This window comes from Piliocolobus tephrosceles, chromosome 4 (assembly GCF_002776525.5).
Source record: "Piliocolobus tephrosceles isolate RC106 chromosome 4, ASM277652v3, whole genome shotgun sequence".
Lineage (NCBI taxonomy): Eukaryota > Metazoa > Chordata > Mammalia > Primates > Cercopithecidae > Piliocolobus > Piliocolobus tephrosceles.
In genome coordinates, this window is record NC_045437.1 from 4,804,033 (window position 1) to 4,826,557 (window position 22,525).

Consider the following 22,525-nt stretch of genomic DNA (forward strand, 5'->3'; position numbering starts at 1 on the left):
ACCAAGCAATATTGATCCTGTCAGACCACGTTGGCAGCTGTCTTGACCCCTGGGCCATTGAATCTGCAGTGTATGAGTATCTGGGTATAGTCAGTGACATGAACGGTTTCATTTAGAACAGCCTGCTGGGAAGTTGTGACCCACACGCCAGCATGCGGAAGTCAGGAGTCCCCACGTCTAACTCCGAAGCTGAAGAGGCACGGCGTAATGAATGCTGTGTTCTAATGTTGCATCTCACGGCATCCGGCACCCACCCCTCTAGACTAAATCCAGCTGGCAGCTGGAGCCCTGACACTCATCAATGCCTCGTGTAGGCTTGTGCCGTGACAAGGGTTCTGCCCCATTGTTATTCTCTGTCTTTATTGTGTTATGAGAGATTCCTGTGTAGGATTCCTAGAGTTATTCTTGAAAACAGAACCACAGAGTGCTGGATGGTGAAATTTTGAAAAGAATCAGCAGACAAAAGACACTGAAACTAAATTCTGAAAGTGAGGCTCGGGGAGACGTGCTGATGTGAAAGCCACAGGCAGAACACGGCTGTCCTGGTGGGGCTTGGCCCTAGGCAGCAGCTCGGGTCCAGCCCAGGGCTGGCCTCCGCGTCTGAGTTGTCATTAGGACACATAATCTGCTGGTGTAGTGCGTCATGACAAGGGACTTGACTAAACCCTTTTTGGAAACTGGCATTTTCAAAGAAAGCATTACATGCAAAAGCCAAAATGTCATTTAATTTTTTTTTAATGGGGAAGAGGGAGTCATTTTGTTGAGAAATGACTAAAGACTGTTTGGCATTAGGGATATTGCATATTGATTAGATGGTACCAGGAAATCCTGGGTAGACTGTTACGTGAAGGCTATAAAACCCCATCACTTTTCTGGGCAGTGTTGAGAGCCACAGAGGTGCACCCTGGGAGGGAGCCTCGGGCAACGGAGGTTCTGAGGGTCAGTGGGAAATGCGTCTCCAGAGTCCTGCCTTGGAAACTGACTGATTTGGGTAATGCCAGCCACTTTGCATTCTTCCAGTTGTTAGACTTAGGAAAACCAAAACAAAGCGAGAACCCTTGTGGCCACTGGTGAGCTACTGAACACAGCTTGTTACCGTTCATGGAACCCTCAGACATTAGCACAGAAGCTTGCGTGGATTTTGACTCATTCGTGAGCTGAAATGAAGACCTTCTCCTAAAGCTCAGTTTTTTAAACAAAACAGACACTCGGTGTTTCCAGACGTGGTATGAAGGAGCTTTGTTCAGGAGGATTGTTTTAATGATGTGCAGCTAAGAGAGAAGGCAGAGAATGGATCCACCCAGTTGGAACGTCTTAAAGTGGTGGAGACAGAAGACTTAACGAGGCGGTGTGAAAAGCTCTTGAACAGCCAACACAGTGTAGAACACCCATTGTAATTTATAAAACTGCATGATTGAGAGAGCAAATGTAAGAAATGGAAGGAAAGTTAAAAACAATAGGAAAGCACACAGAAGCAGCCACAGAGTAACCGAGAGGCTTTACCTGCAGAATGATCACAGCCAGGAAGCCCATAATCAATCTTTCATAATGAGGGCATGTAATTTAGGTGGCTTACCATGGAATTAAAGAAAAAACACTAATCTGGTTGACACTGAAAAATTGAAGCATTACCACAATCCATGCAGGGCAACTCCTACAACCCTGACATGTTTACTTTTTATGTGGACACAATTTATGTTTTAGTCTTTTTATAATTTTCTTAAAACTACAGTTGAATCTTTTCAGTAAAAACACTTGGTGCAAAATAATTCAAAGCTTCTACAAACCAAAGGATGTAAAACTATCATGGTGCTTGATCCGAAAGCTGTAAGTCATGTGGTGTGTTCCGGGTGGAATCAATTCTGTTTCCCATCAATTTCCCTCTCCTTCGAGGTTCTGCCACCTAATTCATCCTCGGGACTTTCAGAAGAGTCCAAACCTTGGCTCTAAAATTACTTGAGTCACAGACTCCCCGGAGAACTTGAGGAGAGGCCCTCATCATTTTGCTCAGAAATCACATCCAGCCAGGCATGCATAGAACTGGGGCAGTTTCAGGATATTCCTGGATCTCCTGGAGCTTGAGGTCCAAACCTTTTTGTCTGTATTTTCTTACTTAGATATCTGCATACCTCGGTCCAGATTGTGGAATTAGAGAAACACTGAAATGTGTTTATAAAGGCTTTGAAGTATAAGAAAAACACTTGTTTTGGACAATGAAATTTTATTTTTATTTATTTATTGTATTTTATTCTATTTTTTGAGACAGAGTCCCACTCTGTCACCCAGGCTGGAATGCAGTGGTGCAATCACAGCTCACCACTGCCTTGGCTTCCTGGGCTCAAGTGATCCTCCCGAGTAGCTGGGACTTCAGCTGTGTATCTCCTCACCCAGCTAATTTTTGTAATTCTTGTATGTGGAGACAGGGTTTTGCCATGTTGCCCAGGCTGATCTCAAGCTTCTAGGCTTAAGAGTTTTCCTCCTAGGCTTATTCCTCCTGCCTCAGCCTGGAATTACAGTGCTGGGATTACAGGCATGAGCCACCACACCCAGCCTAGCCAATGAATTTTTTGAATGCTGAATAAAACTTGCATATACTGCCTGCTCTTGACCATGTTAAAAATATGTTTACACACAGACAGCACTGGACGCAGGAGTGAGGAAATCATCGCAGTGATGTTCATAGGAGGAATCGTGGTGGATTTCCCTTCTCCTTTCTGTCTCTCTCTGTGTAACTTGGGTCCACAAATGCCATCCTCGAGAATACTTCTCCCAGGTGTCGTGGCTGCTGCCAGAGGCACCTCCGGAGTTCCTGGCCAAGCTCCCTGGGCTTCTGCTTTGACACCTAAACCTGAGGGTGACTGTGGGATTCAGTGTGCGAGCACAGGATGGAGGGTCAAAGGAGAAGCCTGGGCATCTTCACAAGTCCTCGGGTTTACCCTGAGATTCAGGAGCAAGTCACTGTTGCCCTAACTCTACTCAGCAATGCTGTAGAGTGGAAGACAGGATACCCCTGCCCTGGGTCCTCAGCACAGACACAGCTGCAGGCAGAGCCTTGCAGGCAACCTCTAGGTGGGACCCTTGGTGCCCTGCACTGATGTGCTGCAAGGAGGTGGTGGGAAGCCAGCTCCCCTCCCATCTCCTTGTGACTGGCCCACAGGGGGTTGCACAGGGAAATTAACATGAATGGAAATCGTCAAGTCCTCAGAAGTGACTCCAGGAGGGAGCTCAAGCCCTCCTTCCCAGTGAGTCCCTGTTATGGGGCCATGTTTCCCCCTTCCTCTTGACAACCTCTCCAAGGTGCACACCAAGTCCTCCTGCAGATGGGCTTGTGCAAAACCAGCTGAGGCTCAGTAGGCACACTCAGTCACAGTGCCTCGATCAAAGGTGATGCCACTGAACAAAGCCTGGCTCCAACTTCACTCCGCACCCCATCACCTGACAACATGCATGTTGACGGGGTATGCTTTTATCACCAGGAAAGAAAAACACCCTTACAAGCATCCACAGCTGCTAACAAATTGAAAGAAAGATAATCTGACATCACAAGCCTGCTGGAAGAATGCGTGATCGCTTACGAAAGAATCATATGAGAAAGTTGAACCAGAATCTGAAGAAGCCTCTAGAACAAACTACTAAAGAATTAAAAATAGAGGACAGAAGAACACAAGAATCAACGTCACAGAGATGTAATTCCAAGAATCCTGTAATCAGCAAAAAATCAACTTCTACACTGTGGAAGACTCAGTAAGGGAAAGATCCTCTTTCTCTAACAAATACATCGAGCATAAAAATAAACAAAATTTAAGGGAAAGCCTAAAGACAGAAAGAGAGGATGTGAATCTGTTGCACGATCTGGACTTTATTTGGATTCCTCAAACAAACATATCGAATCAGGATATTGATGACACCGCTGGGAATTGGAACACTAACTCTTCAGGGATGTTAAAGAATCATTAATGCTCTAGGTGTTATGATGATATTATGGTTATGTTTTTAAAAAGTCCTTATTTTTTAGAGATTCATACTGAGATATTTTCATGTCTGGAATCATCTTCAAAATGCAGTAGGGGTTGGGGACATACACTGAAATTGTGAAAGTTGAGTGGACAGGAACCCATAGATGTTTTTTATTTCATACGTTTGAAATTTTGCATTTTTAAAAAAAGAAGAGAACAGACACACTCTGCCGAATAGGGTTCTTTCCAAGTCCACTGGAACCCAAAAGCCAGAGGAAGGGAAAGAATGGCATAGCATGAATCAGGATCAGGAAGGTGAGAAACAGCAGGGGCAGGGGGACTCTGGTAGGAGTGCTCACCCGGGAACGGTGGAACTGAAAATAACTGCACACACATGACCGTGGCTGGGAAATCTTGCCGCTACCTCCACATCAGGTGTGGGGCCGCTTCTGTCAGAGTGATGGAGCCATCCCTCACCGAGGTCTCTTTGTCCCTGCCCAGCTGGTCCGTGGGGAACTGGAGTGCCTGCAGTCGGACATGCGGCGGGGGTGCCCAGAGCCGCCCCGTGCAGTGCACACGGCGCGTGCACTACGACTCGGAGCCAGTCCCGGCCAGCCTGTGCCCACAGCCTGCTCCCTCCAGCAGGCAGGCCTGCAACTCTCAGAGCTGCCCACCGGCATGGAGCACTGGGCCCTGGGCAGAGGTAACCTGGGCGAGGTTGGCATGGGTGGCGGCAGGGCCCCTGCATGATCTGCTGTGTTGCACGTGGTCCTTGCTGGGTGCTGATCCTGACTGTTCTGTGCAGTGCTCACACACCTGTGGGAAGGGGTGGAGGAAGCGGGCAGTGGCCTGTAAGAGCACCAACCCCTCGGCCAGAGCGCAGTTGCTGCCCGACACCGTCTGCACTTCAGAGCCCAAGCCCAGGATGCATGAAGCCTGTCTACTTCAGCGCTGCCACAAGCCCAAGAAGCTGCAGTGGCTGGTGTCCGCCTGGTCCCAGGTAGGTGCACCCTGGTCTCGGGGGAGCAAGGTTGACCAGATTTCCCCACCAGGACTGCCTCTTCTCTCCCGGTTTTCCTCTTCCCGCTCTTCTCTCTTCTCCCTTTTTATCTCTTCTTGACTTCCTTGCACTGCCAAGTTTCTGGTCTGCCAGCTTCGGACCACCCTGTCGGCTTCCATCAACTTCATGGGGTTGTTTAATTTCCTTTGGCTTCTGAATCATGTCCTGGGGGCATCTCACACAGTGGCATCCATGTCCTTATCACTGGTCCGGCGTGGAGCAGAGGACGAGAGGGTTGAGGGGGTGTGAGCGTGAGAATAGGGGATCATGTAACTCCTGGGCAGGTGTAGCCACACTCCAGGAAATGCGTCGCTCCTGGAGAGCAGGAAGAACATGGGCTGCTTGGAAAGAAACAGTACCCATCTCCTGAGACAAGTTTCCGGGGGCAGCTGTTCTGTTTGTGAAAGGAGACTCTCCTGTTAGTTTTATTGAAATCGGTCACCTGGTGCTGCAGGAGGCTGGGAAGCCCTTTCTTCTGCACCATTCAGGAGCTGTCCTAGACCCCTTCATCGTGGGAATAACACTAATAACACTGGAATCATTAGTTTGGAATACTGATGGTTTCATGACTAGCTTTAGACCAAATGGTTCCAAAAGCACTTCGGAAATCTTACACCCCACAGCGTGGTAACAGCACCACCAGCCAAGCATGAACCTGTCTGAACGGGGTATTGAGAGATTACTGTAACCCAGAGCTGTGCCTCTGTATTGCCACAGCAGTTGTGGGAAGAAAGCTCCTCCCTGATCCCCCGCTCCTCAGGGAGGGACCCAGGTCTCATCAGGCACTGTGTTTTCCCCACCCTCGAATGATGCCTTCTTTGTTCAGATTGGTAGGAAGTGCCAAGCAAGGCATTGAATCCTGTTGAGACACTGTTTCAGTTTGTCACTAAAAAATAAGAGCACCCTGGCTCGCTTAAGTGAGCTTGCCATCGCTAACAATGTACTTCAGGTCCTCTTTCACCTGGAGGGTAGGAATGGGTGTCCCATAGAACCGAATGCACTGTCATTGAAAAACACACATCCCTGGGTGCATATCCCTAGAGGCAGAGTCTGCAGAAACTAAGTGACATGGGCTGCATAATCTGTGGACTGTGTGCAGGTAGACAGGCCTTGCTCTGAAATTTAATACATGCACACACACACACCGCACACCACACACACACACACACACATGCCAGAGCTTCTCTCTTAGGCCTGGATCAGCGAGCAGCCAAGAGGAGTGCTCCAGCTCCTCTCCATCTTCCATCAGGATGCACAAAAAGCACACCTGTAAGCCTAAAGATGTGAGTGCGAGGTCAGGACCTGGGCGGGTATTGCCACCTAGGCTTCTCTGCTGGGGAACCTGAGGGCACTTCAGTCAGAGGTCCACTGGAGCTGCACAACATCGTCCACTCTACCCCAGCAGGAGACAGCAACGCCAGGGGCCGGGACCTCTGCCCCAGAGACCCTCCGTGCCCAGTCTGTGATGGGACAGTGTACCTTGCTCCTGTGTGTTCTCCTGGCGAGTGGGGGCTGCAGCCTCCCGCCTGGGCTGCTGGTTTGCACAGGGCACCTCTGCATAAGCCAGGGTGTCTGCAACTGGAGCAGCTCAAGCTTAGAGCCTGCCTTAGCGGGGAGCTAAGGGATTTGCTCTCCATGCACCCTTCCTTTCCTCACAGGCAGCACTCGGATTCCTAGGGAAGATTGTGAGCCCAGAGTGTCTTCTACCTGCCCCTGCTTTGGGAACCAACATCACTGCAGCTGGGTGGGTCAGTCCATGGAGCCGTGGTAGTTACCACTTATGTATTAAGTTTCAGTATGTTCCAATATCAGTGACAGCCCAACATTTTAATTTTCCAGTGAAATGGTAGCTTTAGAATTATTCCCTTCATGGTTTCTGACTGTCCTGCCCCTACTTATGCCCCATGATGCCTTCAAGGTCCTCTTATTTTTAATGATAGATTCTATAATGTCTCTTAAAAATGCTAAGGCCCAACAATTTTCACTGAATGATCACACTTATACAGATGTTCAAGCGGATAGCTTTGATATTTTAACCCACAGATTTTGCAAAAAGATTATTTTTTTCATGGACATCTTTTGTTCTCCTATTTGTAGTGCTCTGTGACATGTGAAAGAGGAACACAGAAAAGGTTCTTAAAATGTGCCGAAAAGTATGTTTCTGGAAAGTATCGAGAGCTGGCCTCAAAGAAGTGCTCGCATTTGCGGAAGCCCAGCCTGGAGCTGGAACGTGCCTGTGCCCCGCTTCCGTGCCCCAAGCACCCCCCGTTTGCTGCCGCAGGACCCTCGAGGGGCAGCTGGTTTGCCTCACCGTGGTCTCAGGTAGGGAGGCGCTCGGTTCCTGGAGAGTGGGCGAGCACAGCTCGGGCCTGGGGTCGGCAGGTGGCTCCCGGGGATGCTTCTGCGAGGGTGTTTCCCCAAAGCTGGCCAAGCCACTGCATGAGGTTTTCTTTGCAGAGCGTGTGCGGGTGGCCTGGTTCCTGGGTGTGGGTGTGGCTGTCTGAGGATGGTCTCCAAGTGTTGCTGAATCTTTTAGGCACATGTGTTTTCCTCTAAATGTCACCCAATGAAGTATAAGGAAATGCAATGCTTCGGGTAAAATCTGGGCTGAATTCCCCAGAGATGAGTGTGACCAGGAAAGGAATGTGGGCCCTGGAATAAATAGGTGGTTGTAAGTTTACGGTTCTTTTCAGCCCACCCTCGGCCCTCACTGTTTCCTGCTGGGGTCCCTAGCAGCCTCACACCCACAATGGAGCGGGGGTTCCTAACTTGGGGTCTTTGTTTCTGTGTTCATCCTCCTCGGAGTCTGTGCCTGCGCCTCGCTCCGCCCCCTCGGTGCCGCTGGCGGTTCCGCTTTCAGGGGGTGCTAGGCGCAGACCCCGTAGGAGTTCCGAAGGCAGATACGTGGTTCTCTGCAGCTCAGCGCAAGCGTGTGCGCTGGCTCGTGGCTGCCCAGCAGAGTGGCACTTTATCTGGCCTTCTTTTCCCATCTCTTGGCTGGGAGACTGAGCCTCTTTCCAATGTACACAGAGGTTCCCTGCCTGCTGCAGAGGCCCTGGCTCTGATTCTCTCGTTTTGGAGAGATGGAGGTGGAAGGAAGCAGGCGGAAGGGAACAGAGTGACTGTGTGTGGCAGCAGCCCCCTACCTGCGCCCTCTCACTGTCTTGCCCATCTCCGTGAGGGTCCCTAACTGGGCCCTCAGAGAATGAGGGATTCCCACAGTGAAATGAAGAGGAATTAGCACAGGGACGACAGCTAGCCCCCGCCGAGAGCCCCGGGTGCCGGCGCTGCTCTGAGCCAATTCCTTTCTCTCTCCCATCAGCCCTCTAAGGGGTGACATTATCATCCCTATTTCATAGATGAGGCAACTGAGGCACAGAGTCAGCCCCCACAGTGCTGGTGAGAGGCGCGAGCTCGCCTGCTCAATGGGGGCCACACGCGTCGTCTGGCTTCGGAGAATAGTCACTGTGTCGGGTCCTTGGGTCCTTGGGTCCTAGCGATGGTCCTGCCCGGGGCCCTCTGCCCTATATCCCCACTTCTGGGAGGCAGACAGAGGTTGCCTTTCCTGGATGAGGGCAGCAGAACAAAGACCTGACCCGATGGGAACCTGTTGTCGTGGGGACTGAATGCTGGTTGCTAAAAAGCAAGTAAAAATGACCTCGTGTGTGTGCTTCTGCTTCCCACCTTATCAAAACACCTCCACCCCCCACCAGGGTTGCGTGACTAACAGGTGGCATTTGCCCCAACACACTCAAGGTGAAGTCCTACGTTGATGGTGCCACCAAGACGCCCATCACCAAGGGTTTTCCTGCAGCCTCCAGCTGGGCCTCCATGGTTTCCAGCATCTGATTCCAGAGGCCACTGGGCTGTGGCCTGTGCTCTGTCACTCAGAAAAACTTTCACAGGTCCTTGTCTCTCTCCAGAGACATTTCCCAAATGATCAGCGTGGTGCCTGGTGCCACAGGAATAACCCTATCCACAGTGAACGTCCAGCCGTCCCTCTCCGCCCACCTCTTGCCACTGTCCACAGAGAAGTCCCCGCTTGGACTCTCCCACGAGTCCTCTTCCCGGTTTGCCCACTCATCCTCCTCTCCAGGCCACCCTGGCCTGGGTCCCTGCACTGTGCCAAGTGTTGCTGTGAGCTCTCAGCATAACAAGCCCATCCCATGGAGGAGGGAACGTCCTCCCAGGGAACACCTCACACCCTCAACCTCCCCCAGGGCCTGCGCTGAAAGGGAATATGGACAGAACACAGACAGCTGCCTGGACACGCTTCCCATCCCATAGTGGGCCCCAAAGCTAGTAAGGCCAGCATAGATCAAGGCTGCTCAAAAGCACATAGGATCCCTCTAATCCCCGCACTTTGGGAGGCCGAGGCAGGTGGCTCACTTGAGGTCAAGAGTTCGAGACCAGCCTGCCCCACATGGAGAAACCCCATCTCTACTAAAAAATACAAAAATTAGTTGGATGTGGTGGTGCATGCCTGTAATCCCAGCTGTTCAGGAGGCTGAAGCAGGAGAATTGCTTGAACCCAGGAGGCAGAGGTTGCAGTGAGCCTGGATGACGCCACTGCACCCCAGTCTGTGTGACAGAGAGAGACTCCCTCTCAAAAAAAAAAAGAGAAAGCACATAGGATCACATGAAAACCATCAAAAATGATGTTTATCCAGATTGCTTTCTTATGCTACGTGTTTTACATGTATATTCTATATATTTACATGTGTGCATATTCACACACATACGTACTCACACACACATACACATGCATAAACCACATATACAGTCATCCCTCTCTCTCTATGGGAATTGGATACCAAAATCTGAGGATGCACAAGTTCCTGAAAGAAGATGGCACAGTATTTTCATGCAGCCTACACACATCCTCCAGGCGCCTTAAGCCATCTCTGGATTGTTAATAATGCCTAATACAATGCTACACATCACTTCATTCTCATGGAGTCAATGTAGTAAGTGGTGCACTTTTTGAAATTTTGTGAAAAATTTTTTCAAATATTTTTAATCTGCAGTTGGTTGATTTGGTTGGTTGATTTCAGGGATGTGCAACCTACAGATAAGGAGGCCTCGCTGTATTTGATATACCATATATATGGCAGCCATACACCTAACCCATACTAAGTATTCAGGAAATGCTTGCTGAGTGGTGAATTTTAAAGGAAAGGCAAATTCAGTGAACGAGTCCTGGCAGCTACTAAGATTCTGTCTTTGGAGAAGTTTCCTCCTGCAGCACAGACCATCAAAGCACACCCTTGTCTTGGGTTTTTCTTTCATTGTCCGTGGATACTGTGCATCTGTTGAGAGACCTGTCTGTGATGGTGTCATCTTTAAAAGCCAAAGGTAACCCTCATTGGCCAACCATGTGCTTCCTGGCTGCTGACCCATGATGCAAGTGGAAACAGACACACCCAAGCACATGGCTGGTTTGGGGTGGGCTGGAGAGTGCATGTGTGGGTTCAGGAGATCCAGGCCATGTCCTCGTGTGTGTGTGTGTGTGTGTGTGTGTGTGTGTGTGTGCATGTGATCAGAAGAGGGAGATGTGCTGCCAGAGAAAGCAAACGGAATGTGGCCAGACGAGCTTATAAAGAGTTGTGCACAGTTCACATCCCGGTCAGGTGGCCAGATCACCTAGTAACCAATTTGATTGGGTTTTTAAGGATTGAGGAATTCCTGAGGCGGACCTGCCAATGGGGCAAAACCCACCATAGGCCACTCCGCAGGCAGAGGAGTGCAGAAATCAGTGCAGGTGCCTGTTGGGCAGCCAGAGTCAAGGTGTGAACAAGGGAGGCTGAGCTCAGCAACCAAGCATCCCCCGAATGCTTGGTCAGTTGGAATCACTCGTCCCTGACAGTGACCAGCTCTCCCCAAGCCTGTGTCTCTCCTCTCATGTCCACCATCCTCCAGCTGGTAGGACCCCACCCACACTGCACAGCCCATCTCTCATCCTTCCTAGCCCCAAATTCCCTTTTCTGTGGCCACTTCCAGCCCACCACTGGTCATCTCTCCTCTGGAGAGGTACCCCACACTATGTCTCATTGGCAGTGTCCTGAGCTGAGTAATGTCTCCACAACTCAAGTCCACTCAGGACCTCCGAATGTAGACTTATTGGAAATAGATGCAGATGTAATTACCTGGGCTGACATCATCCAGGATTAGAGTGGGTACTAAACCCAAGGACTGGCTGTCCTCATGAGAAGACCACAGGAAGACACAGAGACTCCTCACGTGGGGAGCAAGTGGTGGGTGGCACTGGCTGCGTGATGGGTGACAGAGGCAGGCATCGGAGTGGTGCCCATATGACAAAGAACACCGAGGGCTGCCAGCACCAGCAGATTCTGGACCAGGCATGATGGGCTCTCCCTCAACCTCCAGGAGGAACCACCTCTGCTGCTCATACCTTGATTTTGGATTTCTGACGTCCTAAACTGTGGAAGAATAAATTTCTGTTGATTCAAGCCCCTAGTTTGTAGCAATGATTACAGCAGCCCCAGGCAACTCACGCGGGTGTTGTTTGTGTCCTTGTCTCTTTGTGTCTGTTCCTGACCCCAGAGAGGGTCAGCTGCCTGCAGGCAAGTGTCTTCTTTCGCTTTAAGTGCTGCAGAGCCCTAGCCCAGAGCCACGAGGACCAGGGGTATGTGAGTAGCAGGGGCTGGGTCTCACTAAATGCCCCTGGCTTCTGCTGGCACTTTGACTTCTCCTGTGTCAACCAAGAGACACAGAATCAAGACCTCAGGGCCCTGTGCCTCGCAGCCCCTGTGGCCAGGACATTGAGAAGTGATGGACTTGCTGGCTCTTCCACTCTCGGCCTTCCTGACTCCCCTTGAACCGGAGTAGCCCCAGCCCTGCAGCCCTCTGCCTTCACTCACACCCACCACCACCTGAGACCTAAAATCAGCATTGCCAACTTAAACCTAGCCCTGCACGGGAAGCTGCAATGAACCAGGCCAGTTTGACATAGAAAAAAAAAAAATCACACATTCTTATTGTTTCATCTAAATCTAAGGGAAACAAACAAATATTTATCCAAACCGATTTAATCCGCCCTGGAATCTTTCTTCAGTATTAGCTAAAATTTTACAAAAATAAAATCAGTTCAAAATCTCCTCCAAATGACACCATGTTTCACTCTGCTCGCTGGAGCTCTGGGTGTACATGTGTGAGATGGCATTGCTGTGTATCAGTCTGCTTCTCAATTGTTGTTGTTTTTTTTTTTTGAGATGAAGCCTCGCTGTGTCACCAGGCTGGAGTGCAGTGGGGTGATCTTGGCTCACTGCAATTTCGCCTCCCCAGTTCAAGGGATTCTCCTGCCTCAGCCTCCCGAGCAGCTGGGACTACAGCTGTGTGCCACCACGCCCAGCTAATTTTTGTATTTTTTAGTAGAGTTGGGGTTTCACCATGTTGGTCAGGCTGGTCTCGAACTCCTGACCTCAGGTGATTCACCCACCTCGGCCTCCCAAAGTGCTGGGATCACAGGCGTGAGCCACTGTACCCAGTCCCCTTCCTTTCATTTTCTTCTGAGCGTGCTGTCTTTTGAGCCAGGTGAAGCAGCAAGTGAGCTAGGCAGCTGAGTCGAGGCATTTCTGAGGCAGACACTTTGCCTTCTCTGTCTGTGAGAAATGTGGGTCAGGGACAAAGAGGAAACTGAGGACCCTGAAACTGAACCCTGTCCTCTGGCTGCCAAGCCCGCATTCCCCACCCCCCTGCTTACTGCAGAGACTTCAGCAAATTTAGAAAGTAGAAGACAAGGTTTATCATTATTTAACGTATGCCCTAAAATACATCTAAAACCTAAACTGCATCTTTAATAGCTGTTGCCGTTCTGAGATACTCAATCTGTTTGTCTAAGTCATTTTTACCATAAGCTGGCTGAAGTCTTTATCTCCCATGATTCATCTGCTGTGTTCTGAGGTTGTAACTTTTCCTGGGGGTGGTAATGGCTGAAAGGGCTATGTTTACCGTAACACTTGCGACCAAGTCTCTGCCTTCACTCTGTGGGAACTTGTCAGACGGTAATGAATGGCCCGGGCCTGGCTGAACTTTGCCACCAGACAGGCTTATTCTTGTGACAGTCTAAAGATCGCCGTTCCTATTATTTGGTCTGCAGGATTTCTATTGATTTAAATGTTTTGCTTATCTTCACATTTCATGGTGCAGGGCAGCGCAGGACTGATTTAAATCACTGCAGTCATTTGGGCTTAGTGTCAGGTTGTTCCCACGCTAATTTGGTCTGGGAATGGCTTGTGTGCAATCACCTGTTGGACATTGACCCCACATGTAGAGACAGGGTGTGCCCTTGGTGCTGGGCAGTGTGGGGCGGCCCTGGCTCATTCTAGGAGCTCCCCACAATTTGGTCAATTTGTGACCAGGACAGAGCAAATCACACTGATTTGGAACTCATGGGCACTGAGGGGCAGCAGCCATGTCAGAGAATGAATTTGATTTTCCACCGTGGCAGTTAAGCCTGCATAAGACTGCATCCTGCACCAAGCGCACACAGGAGCATACATGTGCCTGTGTGTGTACACAAACACACACGGAGTGCATGGACATCTCAACCGATGAGGCTGTATGAGCGCTGCGCTGTCCATCCCAGGGTTATCCCCTGGACCCTGATCTAGTCTCCCACCTCTGATAATTCCACAGTAAATCTGTTCTCATCATCTTCCAAAATTATGTGGTGCCCAGAAAAACAAGAACTGGCCTGCTGCTGGGTAGAGGTTACCACACACACCTCCTGAGTTTGAGGGAGTTTGTATTTGGAACCAGTGGGGTTTGTGCAAAAATTCACGACCTCGGTTATGTGGACAGCAGAGGTTTCTGTGAATAAGGCCATTGAGGTCTCTGCCATCCCATCCTGAAATAAGCATGGACATTTGGTCCTGGGATAGTGGGAAAGTTACAGGGCAGAAGCTCTAAACCGGGAGAGAGAGAGCGCACCAAGGCTCTCAGGAGGAAGGGGAATAAAGAGGGGGACTTAGAGCAGGCCTCTCAGGAGAGACTTCACAGTAAGAAAATAAGTGTGTGAAGCCTGTGGCCTCCAGGAATTAGCATGTGTTTGTTTATTTTCTGTTCCCTTTGTTTGAGACATGAGCTCTGCCCTGCCGAAGCCCCAAGGTGGTCATGCTTCCTCTGAGCATGCTGGAGAGAGGCCACCAGAGCTTCAGTTGTGAGGGAGACTGGCAGCCTCAAGTCCCACCAGCTCCTTTCCATATAGAGCAGTGATGTTAACAAGGAGGAATTGCTCCAATTAAAAAAAAGAAAAGAAAAAGGCTGGGCGGCGTGGTGGCTCACGCCTATAATCCCAGCACTTTGGGAGGCCGAGGCGGGCGGATCATGAAGTCAGGAGATCAAGACCATCCTGGCTAACACGGTGAAACCCCGTCTCCACTAAAAATACCAAAAATTACCTGGGCGTGCTGGCGGGCGCCTGTAGTCCCAGCTACTCCAGAGGCTGAGGCAGGAGAATGGCATGAATCCAGGAGGCGGAGCTTGCAGTGAGCCGAGATCGTACCACTGCACTCCAGCCTGGGGCAATAGAGCGAGACTCCATCTCAAAAAAAAAAAAAAAAAAAAAAAAGAAAAGAAAAAAAAAAAAAACTAGAAGCAAATGTTCTTATACAAAATACATCTCTTTTATCTTATTAGTGACTAAGAGTAATGATTGACTTCCTATTCTTTAATAGTGTTCGTGTAGTTGTGTGGTTCATCTCTGGTACATGAGCTGCTGAACTCTCTAAAAGCCTGGAGCCTGTCACTGAAACAGGAGCATACAGAAGATTAGGAGGGAGAGGTTTTCTAGTACTTCAGTGCTCAGGAAACTTGGTGCTTCGTCCATGTCTTGGATTAGACTTACTGGAAGGGGGCTGGAGCTAATGCTATCTGCAGAGCCTCTCTTAGAGCCTGAAAGTCAACAAGGTGGTCTTTCAGGTGAAGAAGAAGCTGCCATCATTCTTGAGGAAGTCATTGAGTCCTAAGATGACCAAAAGGCCCTGCTTGCAGGACCTCGGGGAGAACTATCCCCCTGGACACTGCATTGATGCTTTTCCACATCCAGTTTCCCAAATCCAGCAGTCTTGGCAAGAGCCCCTGGGCTCACCTGGGACTGGCGTCAGGCCCCGGGTAGACAGCTGGGCAGTGCCGCATACCCCCATGAGGGACGCAGACCAAGAGGCTTACTAAGGCACTGAAAGATTGGGTGGCTGTGGGATGACCAGCCCGATGATGGCCATGGGAGCCTGCAGTCCTTCTGCATCACACTCTGCTCCACGCTCCCATGGGGGATGAGTCAACCCCAGTCATTCAGATAGGACGCCTGCCAAGGCTTACCCTTCTCTGCCCCTGGGGAGTTTCCACAGCTGGAGGAGAGGCAAGCCTTAAAGACAGGTCCTCACGGACGCTGCAAAACTGCTGTGTGCACAGAAGAGGGGTCTATGACAGGAGAGAGCTCTGTAGAACTGGGGGTCACGAGGTCCTCTGCAGGGTGTGACAGGGTGGGGCAGGGTGGGGAACCATCTGTCTAGAATGATGGAAAGGAGTCTCAGTCTCTCTAATGCTTGCAGTCAGGCCACACGCTGCCTCTATGCACCACTTTTGTTAGATTAGGATGTGGCTGAAGTCAGTTCTGAAAATAAGAAAAGGCAGAAGAGCATTTTCCAGTGTAACTCTGAAAACCTAGGACGGCGGCTCCCCTAGCGTGGCCCCCACCTGCAGTGCAGCAGCAAAGTCACGGTTAGAAGTGCAGGCTCTCGGGCTCTACCCAGACTGGCTCAAGCTTGAGCCCTTTTGGGGTGGGGTCCTGTGGTCTGTTTTAATAAGTCCTCTGGGTGATTCTAATGCACATTCAAATTGGAGAGCTGCTAGTCAGGGGGTGGAGCCACCATCATGGGGGTTTGGACAGCTGGCTCTGACAGTGGATAGGTAGGAGGTACAGGTGCAGGTCACCATCACAGCACAGCCCAGTGTCCCCTCTCACTGCGCCATCGGTAGGATGCTCAGGTTGGATCCCATGAAGCTGGAGGAAGAAGCACTAAGCACTGACTTCCAGATCCAAATCCCAGGCCCCCCTTCCACTGAGTAGTATGTTTCCCTAAGGTGCTGTGTCATATGACTTACCCACTACACCTGTCGGACTGCAGCCTCCTGGACACTCTCAGACCTGCCTGTCCCCTCTGTCATCACCCAGGAGTCTGTGATTGTCAAGGTTCCAGGTGATTTTTAGGATCCGTCTGTTTGGAAGTCACAGATCCAAGGGAACGTCTGGAAGGTGAATTCTAAATGGCTGTGCAGAGTTTTAAGCCATCGTATTTGTGAGACTGAGGAACAACTTGGATTTCTTTTCTTCCTGGAATGAAAAGTGAATAAACATTTTCAGGTTTCTTCTTTTTCATCCCCTAGTATATCACCATCTTTATCCGTTCAAAATATTTTCAAAATATGCAACTGAACATATTTCTTTCATCTTACATAAAGAAATGAAAATTTTGGGAAATGTGGAAACTTTTTTCCCCATGAATTTTTTTCATGGGAAATTGTACAACTTTCAGGACTAGTGCTTCTCACACCTCCTGTGCATAGGAATCATCTGGGAATGGCGCAGATTCTGACGCTGTGCGTCTTGAAAGCAGGGATGCTAAGAGTCAGCCCTGATAACAAGCTTCCCCCCAGACCCCTGTGGCTGGGCCAAGAACCTCACCATAAGTAGCAAGAATTTGCAACTGTCCTAAGGCTCGGGGCCAAGTCCCATTGTGTTCATCACTTGTATCAAGTGCCTAGAACAGTGCCTGGTACTGGGGAGGTGGGCAATTGTATTAGCCGATTCTCACTCTGCTAATAAAGACATACCTGAGATGCTCAATTTATAAAGGAAAGAGGTTTAATTGACTCACAGTTCCACAGGACTGGAGAGGCCTCAGGAAACTTACAATCATGGTGGAATGGAAAGCAAACATGTCCTTCTTCACATGACGGCAGCAAGGAGAAGTGCTGAGGAAAGAGGGAAAAGCCCCTTACAAAACCATCAGATCTTGTGAGAATTCACTCACTTGCTATCACAAGAATAGCATGGGGGTAATCGGCCCCATGATTCAGTTACCGCCCTCCTGGTCACGTGGGGATTATGGGATTATGACACTTAGGGATTATGGGAACTACAGTTCAAGATGTGATTTGGGTGGGGACACAGCCAAACCATATCAGTGATTAAAATCTGCTGAATAAGTGAATCAGTGACAAAAATCAATCAAACCACATATTAATTATTTTGGAACTGTTTTAATGATACAAAAAAACCCCCAAAACAATGGTGAGATCTCTTGATTTCTAATTGAGGCATATCTTAAGCAAGAATGGAATTCTGCCTGAGTTGCTTATCGTAAAATAAATCTAACCCAAGAAACAAAAGATGTTGTAGACACTGATGGAGGCGGATGTGACCAATGAGTTCCTGGGACCTGCTTTCTCAGCAGAGTGACCACAGCCCCAAGGTTCTCCGTGCACTGCGTGAGCTCAGAGGGTGTCTGGCATGCAGACAGTGGAGAAAAAAGGCGGAAATGTGGTTCCGCAGAATGTTCAGAAAGATGTAATATGTGATGGGCAGCATCTGGCTCTATCCTTGTGACCCTGATAATTCTGAAATCAAACATGAATCTCCCCACATTATTTTTTCTAGTTTCCATTATCATATATTGTTGACAACTTTTGCTAAAATTGGGTTTGAAGCAAAGGGAGTAAGCCTCCCAGATATGTTCCAGACACATGCTGAGGGGCTCAACCATTCTTCATCCAAAGAGGAAAAAAAAGCCAGACAGTTTCAGCTTCTGACTTTCAGGGCCATTCGTGTCTCCAACTTTTCTCTCTCAATGGGTAGATAAAGATGTTTGACTGCTCCATCACTGAATCCCGTCCTCAGCGATTTAAGTCACTTTGCAAAGCTCTGATTGCAGGAGGTCCCAGAAAGGTTCAGTCCCTGGTTGTTCACTGGCAGGCTGGTTTGGGCTGTGGAGAACCAGCCCCAGGCCTGATGCCTTCACCTGCTGGAATGGCCTCTGATATACTCTCTAGTAGGTTTGGGGCAGCAAAGGGAGTCATGCATGTCCCCAGTTTTTCACAGTATGATCCTTGCATTTTAAAGCAACAGTTTTGTTGTTTTGTTTGCCCACCATGTGCCAGGACTTCCAAAATGTTATCTGACCCAGTCTTCTTGCAGGCACTCCTTTAATTGCTTACATTTTCAACATATTCCAACCCTAGCCTTGTCTGAGCACAATTTACATGATTTAGTCTAGACGGTGGGTAGTTTTATTTTTCAAATGACTCAATCACAGATTCCAGTGTCTCTGTCTCTTTAGTTGCCTGTCCCCTGATTTCTTTGCAGTGGTTGATCTCAGATGGGTCCCGCTTGTGTTCTGTGGTGTGTGCATTAGGCCGGCTCATGAAAGATAATCTAACCAAGCCCACTCCCTTCCTTCCCTCTCTCTCCCTGTGCTGTTCATACTCCGAGTATTGGGGGGGCCTCAATAGGATGCCAACACCTTAGCAAAATGAGCCCCAGCAGCTGCCAGTGCCTACCCTCATGTATGGGGGGCCTGGGAATGTGGGTGATGGTGCTACTGTAAAGATTGACTTGTCAAGTTTCTACCCATTGGACCACCAGAAAGGATGGCTTGGCAAGGGCATTCCCTGAAGGGCACTACTTCTTTCACGCTAGGCTCAGAGAACAAGCCTGCTATCCTCAGATATGCACAAGTTTCCTTGTGGCCACGCAACCATCATTGACACACTCAAAAAGTACTCTAGACTTCCAGGCACTTCTCTTTCTATCCATACCTGAGATTAATTTTGGCCAGTCACTCCCAGTTGTAGAGAGAAAGATCACCTTGAATGGTCTGGGTGGAGGGGGTGGTGCTTTCAAGTGGAGAGGCAAGAGGAAATGAGGGGTTACCCCAACCAGCAATGACAAGGGCTGGCCTTGGGGACAAGAGTTAGGGAAGAACCCAGCCCAGGTAAGTAAGTACCTTTGCACCAGGTCCCAGATGGTAACATTAGCAACCGTGTTCTCTGAAATACCGTAAATAGAAACCAAGATGTTAAGTCTTTTCATGTTTTTCAATCAGTAGGGTAACTTGTAGGTAACTTTATTGGCAGAGGGATCTAAGTTTGTTCTTCCTTGATGCCTGTAATTTGAAGAGATAATATGCCCATCCATGAATATCAGCTTTTTTAATCAGTTTATTGATTGATTGATTGATTGATTGAGCTGGAGTTTTGCTCTTATTGCCCAGGCTGAAGTGCTGTGGCATGATCTCAGCTCACTGCAACCTCCACCTCCCAGGTTCAGGCAATTATCATGCCTCAGCCTCCCAAGAAGCTGGGATCACAGGTGCCCACCATCACACCCAGCTAATTTTTTTGGATTTTTAATAGAGACGGGGTTTCACTATGTTGCCCAGGATGATCTCAAACTCCTGACCTCAAGGTGATCCATCCGCCTCAGCCTCCCACAGTGCTGGGATTACAGGCGTGAGCCACCGCACCCGTCAGTATACTTACTTTTTAAAAAAGTGAACTCAGCCCCAACAAAGCCCAAGCCCAGGAACCTTCTGTTGAGACCGTATCATCCAACTCTAGCAGTTCAAATCCCAGCCTGGGCAAGTCCTGTCACTGGCCAAGGCTGTCTTCTCTCTGAACAACAGGAAGGGTTCCAGGAGCTATGTCAGCTGGGTGGTTTAGAATGCTTTGCTTGAGGCCTGGCCGAGCGCATGCCTGGTGCTCGCTTCTGGAAAAGGTGAGCAGGGATGGGGCTCGCTCGCGCACATCCTGGCCAACCGTAACTCCACCTGCCTCTACGAGGCTCTCTTCCCCATTGAAGTCACTCTCCCCTCACTGGCCTGCAGCAGCGGGCCTCTTAGAAACGTGGGCACACCGAGGTTAACCAGGTGCCTGAGAGCCTGGGGCCATGGTGACATGTGTGTGTTGCTCTCACAGTGCACAGCCAGCTGTGGGGGTGGCGTTCAGACGAGGTCCGTGCAGTGCCTGGTGGGGGGCCGGCCGGCCTCAGGCTGCCTCCTGCACCAGAAGCCTTTGGCCTCCCTGGCCTGCAACACTCACTTCTGCCCCATTGCAGAGAAGAAAGGTGAGTGCTTGGGGCCCCTCAGCATGGCCTGGGCATGGGGCTGGAATGTCAGGTTTCTGAGCAGTTGCTTGGAGGGCGTGGAGTTAGGGTCTTACGTCTGACCTACCTTTTCTGTCTTTGCATCTTCTCCAGTTCTACAATGAAATGGTCCATAGAGCTGACCCTGTTGCCTCTCATGATACCCCAGGACAACATAGATGGTCATGACATAAGCATGACCTCTTTTCCATATCAATGCTGTTCACTGTATTTAAAGAAAGCAATCTTAACTAAAGCAGCTTTTCTCCCTAGGCTAAACAAAAGCCTCCCTTATTAACTGGGTGCCCTCTAAATGCCATCCCTGTGCACACAGAAATTCCCCCAGCATTGCAGAGACATATGGCCAGGCGCCCATTAAGGCTATTCTGAGAGATAATGTGGCTCGAGGAAGGCGAGTGGTTTGGCTCAACCGGAGGACTGGAGAATTGAAATTCAGTCAACAGAGACTCCAATGGTTAGATGCATGGTTGAGTGAGTGGGTTCAGCACAAGAAGCAAATTTCAGTTTTGCAGGAAGCTTCCAAGAAGGGTCTTGTGAAAATAATATGTTCCACAGGACCCCCATCAGACCTGGGTTTGCCTTTGTGCAGCAGCCGCGGAGTGTGACAAATTCGCTTTTATTTGCCAAACAGAGCTATTAGCTGGCAACATCAGTCACTGCGCTCGGGATCACTGAGTAATGCAGCTCTGCTCATTTTCAGATGCCTTCTGCAAAGACTACTTCCACTGGTGCTACCTGGTACCCCAGCACGGGATGTGCAGCCACAAGTTCTATGGCAAGCAGTGCTGCAAGACCTGCTCCAAGTCCAACTTGTGAGTCAGGACAGCTTTCCATGGCAGAGAAAGTGGCTGTGTGGCAGATAAATTTCCCACAAATGAGCTGTGCAATCTTTGTTGGAATACATCCAAGGAAGATCAAAGGCAAAAGAAGAAAACCGTGTTAGGCTCTTTGACCAGGAGTGTATGTATGTACGTTTCACCGTGAGCCTGTGCAGACCTGTCCCCGCGCACACAGCCTCTCCTGTTAGGCTGAAATGTGGCACCCTGGCAGGCACAGCTGTGGCTCGTGAGGCAGAAGGCAGGCTCCACAACGGGAGAGGCAGTTCTCACCCCTGCCTGTACTGCAGCTAAATCAAGTCAAAAAGACAGGCGGGGCTGAACTTGATTAATGTCTGGTGCCTTATAAAAAGAAGGGAAGGCCATGACATAAGGAAAACATACAAAATATCTGCCCCCAAGTTCACCAGCCTCCCCTCCCACTGGGAAGGCCCCTGGAGCCATCATGAGTGACCAACTTCCTGAGTGGAGGTCAGGGGAGCTCCGGGAGGCTGCCCAGGCTCCTCCTCCTCCTCTCCAGCTGCTGAGCATCTCTTACCAGGAACCTGGAGCCACCGCCGGAGCCAGTGTCATCTCTAGGGCCAGGGGACCGCATTCTGATTTGGGACTCTGCCTATGGAAATGGGAAAAATGAAATTCCTGCTAAGGTGCTTCCATCTCTTTCAGATTCATACCTTGAAGGAGAGATTTTTATATTTTATGTTTTATCTTTCTCAGTTATTTGCAAGTGAGTGTCCTTTTAAAACCCCATTTCTTCATGCTTTTCTTTGTAAATGAAAGATCAGAAGTATAGGTTACATCAAAACCCTACCATCCTGAGAAGAGTTATGGTTCTGCTATAGCAGAAGTCAGCCACACAGCCGATGTGACAATAACCTTAGAGTCCTGTGTTTTGTTTTTGTGTGTTGTGAGATTTTAATCTGTTTTTTTCTTTTTTTTTTTTTCGGTGAGTCTGGCCATTTCTACAATGCCAGGTGGGAAGCCAGGCCGCGGGTGTTTGGGTGGGAATCTGCCCGGCGTCTCCGGCACGCGCCCCCGCCCCGCCATCCTCAGTGCCGCTGCTGTTCTCGTGTCCGGTGCTGTGGCTCCATTCGGAAGCGGCACCTGGATATTTATATTTGCTGAAGTTTTATAATAAAGTTTATATTGTACAGTGTGCTTCTGAACTACCTCATGATTCTTCACAAGGTTAGTTTCTGAAATCAAAGGATGGAACAAACATACTGGGAGACAGGTCTCAAAGGGAGGAGGAAATGGGGCTCTAGACTGTGGGAGAAAACTAGAAATGGCCTAGAAGAAAGTGCCCCTGAGTACAGAGGAGGCTGCAGGGGAGGTGGTGGCGGCTGGGGATGGCGGCTTCCTGCTGCATTTAATTAAAAGGAGGTGGGACCTCCCCGTGCCACCTCAACTCCTGTTAGTTAGGCTTCTTCAGAGAAGCAGAACGAGTAGGATATCGAGAGGGTTGGTGGGGCGGGGGATGGGAGGAAAT

General features: G+C 49.6%; 1 protein-coding gene across 1 annotated transcript in view; it reads left to right on the forward strand.

Moving 5' to 3' along the window:
• Nucleotides 1-22,192, forward strand: part of ADAMTS16 (ADAM metallopeptidase with thrombospondin type 1 motif 16) — a 184,644-nt gene extending 162,452 nt beyond the window's left edge. The window contains exons 19-23 of the mRNA XM_023218246.1: nucleotides 4,458-4,659; nucleotides 4,762-4,956; nucleotides 7,114-7,338; nucleotides 20,014-20,161; nucleotides 20,901-22,192. Coding sequence (XP_023074014.1) covers nucleotides 4,458-4,659; nucleotides 4,762-4,956; nucleotides 7,114-7,338; nucleotides 20,014-20,161; nucleotides 20,901-21,016 — 886 coding nt within the window. The 3' untranslated portion in view covers nucleotides 21,017-22,192. The remainder of the gene's footprint in view (nucleotides 1-4,457; nucleotides 4,660-4,761; nucleotides 4,957-7,113; nucleotides 7,339-20,013; nucleotides 20,162-20,900) is intronic.
• The last annotated feature ends 333 nt before the right edge of the window (nucleotides 22,193-22,525 follow it).